This window comes from Scomber scombrus, chromosome 23 (assembly GCF_963691925.1).
Source record: "Scomber scombrus chromosome 23, fScoSco1.1, whole genome shotgun sequence".
NCBI lineage: Eukaryota > Metazoa > Chordata > Actinopteri > Scombriformes > Scombridae > Scomber > Scomber scombrus.
Window position 1 is genome coordinate 1,991,230 of NC_084992.1, and position 5,603 is coordinate 1,996,832.

The window sequence follows — 5,603 nt, forward strand, 5'->3', positions numbered from 1 at the left end:
TGTATTGTATATACTTTATAGTATTGTATTATTATTGTATAGTGTATGTATATTACATATACTGCACATTTATAAACCATACTTTACCATGGTATTATATATTGTACTTATGCTACATATGCTGCTTGAAAGTTTGTGAACCATTTAGAATTTGCTCTATTTCTGCATAAATATGACATAACAGACATGACAGATGGTGATTGGAAAACGACAGTTGAGGACCAGAATCAAACTTTTCGATTTGAATGAGAAGCATTTTTTTCGGTGATGAGCAAACACTGCATTCAAACATAAGAATCTCCTCTCATCTGTGAAACATGGTGGTGCTGCATTTTGACCAGGACAGCCTGCAGTCATTGATAGAGCTTTGAGTTCTGAGTTGTACCAGCAAATTCTACAGGACCATGTCAAGGTACCCATCCATGACCTGGAAATCAACAGCAAGTGGGTCATGATAAAAGACAACAACAACAAACACACAAGTTGTTCTACCAAAGTTTAGAGCAGAAGAAAGGTAATGATTTGGAATGGCAGAGTCAATGTCCCGACCCTTAATCCTACATAAATACTGTGGAAGGACCTGTAGCAGACAGTTCATGCCAAGAAGCCCAACAACATCCCTGAGTTGAGCAATGGGCTAAAGTTCCTCCAAGCTGATGTGCAGGGCTGATAAACAGTTACCATATTTTTTTGTTGAAGTTATTGCTGTGAAAAGGGGTCACGCCAGTTATTGAAAGCAAGGGTTCACATACTGACCTTATAAAACTCTGTCATTTAACTTTTAGGTTGCTTTATTGTAACTAATCAAAGAAAACGGTCTCTCGATTGTCTGTGCAGAGGAAACCACAACACTGAACCACAGACACAGGATGGAGGAGGCTTTTCTTGTTAAATACAATGACCAGAGTTTCATATGTCAAGTGTTAGCATGGAGGAAACATCTTTACTGTTGCTGCTCTGTAAGTACAGTCTCTGTGTTTCTGATTTAATGACAACAACTAGAATCTTGTTATTTATCGCGTTTTTACATTACTTTCATGTCTGTGTTTTTTAGTTCTCAGAACGTTTTTTAAAGAAAGTCCCCATGATGTATTTTTAACTCAGTTATTTTCTTCTCCTTGTTTAAAAAAGTTTTGAAATAGTCTCTAAATAAGAGATCTTTGGATACTTTGGACTCATTTAAAAACCATCTGTTCAGACGGGCATTTAGGTAGTTTGTGGTTCATCATGTTTTAACTTGACACCTCTGTCTGTTCCCTTTGTATGTTTAATCTGGTGTTTTTTCTATTTATCTCAGTTTTATATGATTGATTGATTTACTTTGTATGTGAAGCACTTTGTAACGGTTGTTTGTGAAAGGTTCAATTTACTTACTTCTGAAAGGGGCATTCGACCAATTTTACTTGTCAAATTCACTGAACCGGTGACGGTTAGTCCTCCTTGGCCTGTAAAAACACGTATGATGTCATAGTGATATCATCAGGCTACACATATCCAACATAAAGTCTTGCATTACCAACTGGAGGTGTCAAGCTTGGAAAGATGTGTCCATTTACCGGGCAGAGAGACTCTTATGATGCGCTCCTTTTACTTCGGAAGTTAGAAGTGGGAGCTGGGAATGACGTCACACCCGAGTTTGAAGTTTTCCACTTTTGAAGTCAGAAAACCAGTTGTAGCCAGGTTAACCGTTGATAGCAATACCAGTTGATAAAAATGCATTTCGCTGTATTTTGCTCATACAAACAACATAGCAACATGTCTACAGGTAGTAGTTGGACAGCGCTGTGTGTACGACCAAACCAACATCAGTGTGTCTGCTGTCTGTCACTTCCCTCTGATTTCTTGTGAAATGTGAAACCTCAAACCAACATGAGTTTCATTTCCCTTCAGGTCTGAGCTCTCTGCTGTGCTGCCCAACAAACCAAGGTTAGTAAACTTGTTCTATAACAAATATGATTGATTCGGAGGCTTTCCCCCTGTCTGTCACCAGGCTTTATTATTCAAAGCAGTGTGACTATTACAATGCAATACTGATAATGTAAAGCAAGTCAAACTAACAGTAAGTCACTGAGTTCAGGATCAGCTTGGGTAATTAGTTCCTCTCCTCCCTCCAGCTCGTCTGACTATGACTCCCAGCAGCTCTCAGTTTTTTGAATATAAATCGTTCTCTCTGCGCTGTGAGGAGGACGACAGCTCTGCTGGATGGACGCTGTGGAGGAACACCAAAAAACGACAGAGGACTAAGTGTGGAGTTGACTGGGGATTATCAGCTGGTTCCTTCTGTAACAACACTGTAACATTCCGCTGGGACACTGGAGTTTACTGGTGTGAGTCCAGAGAGGGAGCAACCAGTAACAGCATCAACATCACTGTCACTGGTTAGTAAGTGTTAGCAAGAAATGATGTATGTGTCATACATGTGTAAGTATGAGTTACTAAGATAAGAGGTACTTTATTAATCCCCTAGTGGGGAAAGGGTTACCCTAACACAAAGACAGACATACAGGAAGGAAACATACAAGACTCGGGCAGTGAAAGATAAGTGCAAGGCATCACATCATCATCAAATCAGTCTGTAGACTGACCTCACTGTACCAGGTACAAGGACCTTCTAAATCTTTCTGAAGAGCACCTTGGCATCACTAGTCTGGCACTAAAGGAGCTCTTCAGCTCACCAAAAACACTGTACAATGGGTGGTCATCATTATGCAGGATGCTCCTGAGTTTTATACCTCCTCTTTTCTCCATGACCACCTCTAGTGAGTCAGGAGGGGAAACCAATGATTTTTTATCAGCGTGTTGGTCTTATTTCTGTCCTCTGACTTCAGCCCCCACCCCCAACAGACAACAGCATAAAAACCCACACTTGGTACATTACTTTGGTAAAACACATGCAGGAGTGACCTGCTGACAATACACGACCAAATCTTCCTGAGGAAGAACAGACTGGACTGGGCCTTTGTAAAAATGGCACAGGTGCTCTCTTTCAAATTTAGCCTGTTATCCACAAGGACGCCAAGGTACCTGTTGAAGGGAACTGCCTCAATAGCCACATCTTTAATAAGAACAGGAGTCATCAATGTCTTTTTATTTCTAGAATCAATGAGAAGTTCCTTAGTTTTCATTGCACCACTTGACAAAGCTTGTCTTTTTCCTTTAAGCAGCATTGATGAAGCTGAGTGTAAATGATGAAATGCTGTAATTTGTCTCTGTGTTCAGAGGGATCAGTGATCCTGCAGAGTCCTGTCCTCCCTGTGATGGAGGGAGATGATGTCACTCTGCACTGTAAAACAAAGACCTCCAACCTCCCAGCTGATTTCTATAAAGATGGCTCCCTCATCAGAACTGAGCCTGCAGGTCACATGACCATCCACCATGTTTCCAAGTCTGATGAAGGCCTCTACAAGTGTAACAGCAGCAGTCATGGAGAGTCTCCATCCAGCTGGATCTCTGTCACAGGTGAGAAAGTTACCTTTGATTTCACCACTTATTTCATCCACATGTTTACCTGACCAGGTGGGATTCTCTCTGCAGGAAAATCTGCAACCACAGCCCCGCCCCCTGCATCAACAACCTCATCCCTCATATCAGCAACCCCACCTCCTGCATATGAAGCCCCACCCTCCGACTCTGCAGCCCCGCTCCCTGTCTCACCAACCCTCCAGCTTGTGTTCACACTGGTCCGCCACCTAGTGGTCTTCTGTCCGTACTTCATCTCCACTGTCCTCATGGTGTCTTTATATCGACACAGACCCACAGGTAACACCTTACAGACACTCAGCAACTATCAATCAATCAATCAATCAATCAATCAATCAATCAATCAATCAATCAATCAATCAATCAATCAATCAAACAATCACGTGTTGCACAGTATCTCTATTAGTGAACATAATTACAGTAAATCAGCTAAAACCTTTTATCTCTAACTTTTCACACAACAGGAAAAAACCTTCCTGTCTCCATGACAACCCACCTCCATGACCAGGCTGCAGGCAGATTGGCTGAGGACTATGATGACGTCATGGAAGTTACCACGGAGCATCAGTTCTGAGCTGAACTCGTCAGGCACAGTAGAGCTGGAACAAAAGAAAAACATTTACAGTATGAAGTTTGTTCTGTTGCTTTTCTGTCAACATCAGTCTTTGTAACTCTGAATATTTTTATTTACTTTAACGTTATGTCTGAGCTGCGCTGGAGTGACTGCAGAGTCAATGAGTGTGTTTTCTACAGATTAGTCAGGTAGAAAACTTGTATTTGTTGTGATATGGTAAACTGAGGTAGACTTTCTCTTCAGCATCTAGCCTGTCCGTTATTAGATCTGCAGGTATGTTTATATGCTGTTTAATGTGTCGCAGCTGAGCCGCTAATTAGCTATCTAACCTGCTGACTCATGTCAGTGGTGAATGTTTGATTGGTAGCTCGTTCAATAAGCTGAGGACAAGATGTGTCTTTGTGTTTATAACTTAGATAAGAAGGAGGCCAATGTGGGTTCTGTGGCCCCGTGTGGTGTTTCAGGATGCAGTCAGGCTCAGTGTGACCATCTGCTGTCTGCCTATGATAGAACGACATATTGTCACTTTATTTGACTTAATAGTATTTATCTTTTCTAGCTTTTGTTTGGTATGCATTTTTCATTTATCCTAGATATTTGGGATTGGTAGTACCTGATAAGTACAACAACTAAGGATTGTCTTTGAACAGGAAGTAGTTTTGAAAATAATAATGTCCTCGTATGAGGGAAAATGAGTTTATTTTACTGTATAACACAATTAATTCACCAGTGTATACAACTATTTACTTACATTTACATGTTCCCTTTGCACAAACAATAATAAAGTCCCAATGTCCTCAAACGTCCTGATTAGCAGTGTCGTAGCTTGTTGCTAAAATTAGTCAAATTTGTATCAAACCACAAACATTATTAAACATATATAAATTTCAACCATAACATTTTATAAGGTTAACATTCCTGGTCCACTTTTGTCTGGGTGTCACCTGTTGATCAACTAGGACAAGATGCCTTCCATCTTGTTTTTACACTGATTGATGTAATGTGCTTTTGCTGTATGACAACAGGTCAGAGTTTAGCAGAATGAAGTATAGGGTCCAGCAAACCAAAATGTCCCCATATGAGGACGCAGGGTCACAGGAGGTTGAAGTCATTATTACCATGAATCAAAACAAATCTTGCTTCTTTTTAATTGCTTTATAGAAATAAGGACTCCCTCTAAGTAGGTGGAATGATGATACTGTATTTAACAGAAATAATGTAATACATATATTTCTCTGTTGTGGTGTCTGATAATTCTTTTTTCTGAAAGTATGAAGCCACATAGTTGCTTTTTTTGTAGTTTGCTAACTCCATTGTATTTGTAGTAAACTATATGTAACCTAGGATAAGTATAATGTTCTTAGGGCTGGGTACTGTTTAAAAAATTACGATATCAGTATCAATCCAAGTACCTTTAAAGTGATTCAGATAGGAACTGAGTACTTCATTTGATACCAATCATGTCAATAGAAGCATTAAACCCACAGACGGGTTGTAGCTGCTGTGGCAGTGGACCAATTACATCACATTTAATCAGAGGATGTTTGCA

General features: G+C 40.2%; 1 protein-coding gene across 1 annotated transcript; it reads left to right on the plus strand.

Moving 5' to 3' along the window:
* The first annotated feature begins 2,125 nt into the window (after nucleotides 1–2,125).
* LOC134006283 (high affinity immunoglobulin gamma Fc receptor I-like) lies at nucleotides 2,126–4,340 on the plus strand. Its single transcript, XM_062445369.1, has 4 exons — nucleotides 2,126–2,378; nucleotides 3,220–3,459; nucleotides 3,535–3,759; nucleotides 3,945–4,340. Exons 1-4 carry the CDS (start codon nucleotides 2,126–2,128, stop codon nucleotides 4,052–4,054), a joined length of 828 nt encoding a protein of 275 aa, XP_062301353.1. The 3' UTR covers nucleotides 4,055–4,340.
* Nucleotides 4,341–5,603: the final 1,263 nt, after the last annotated feature.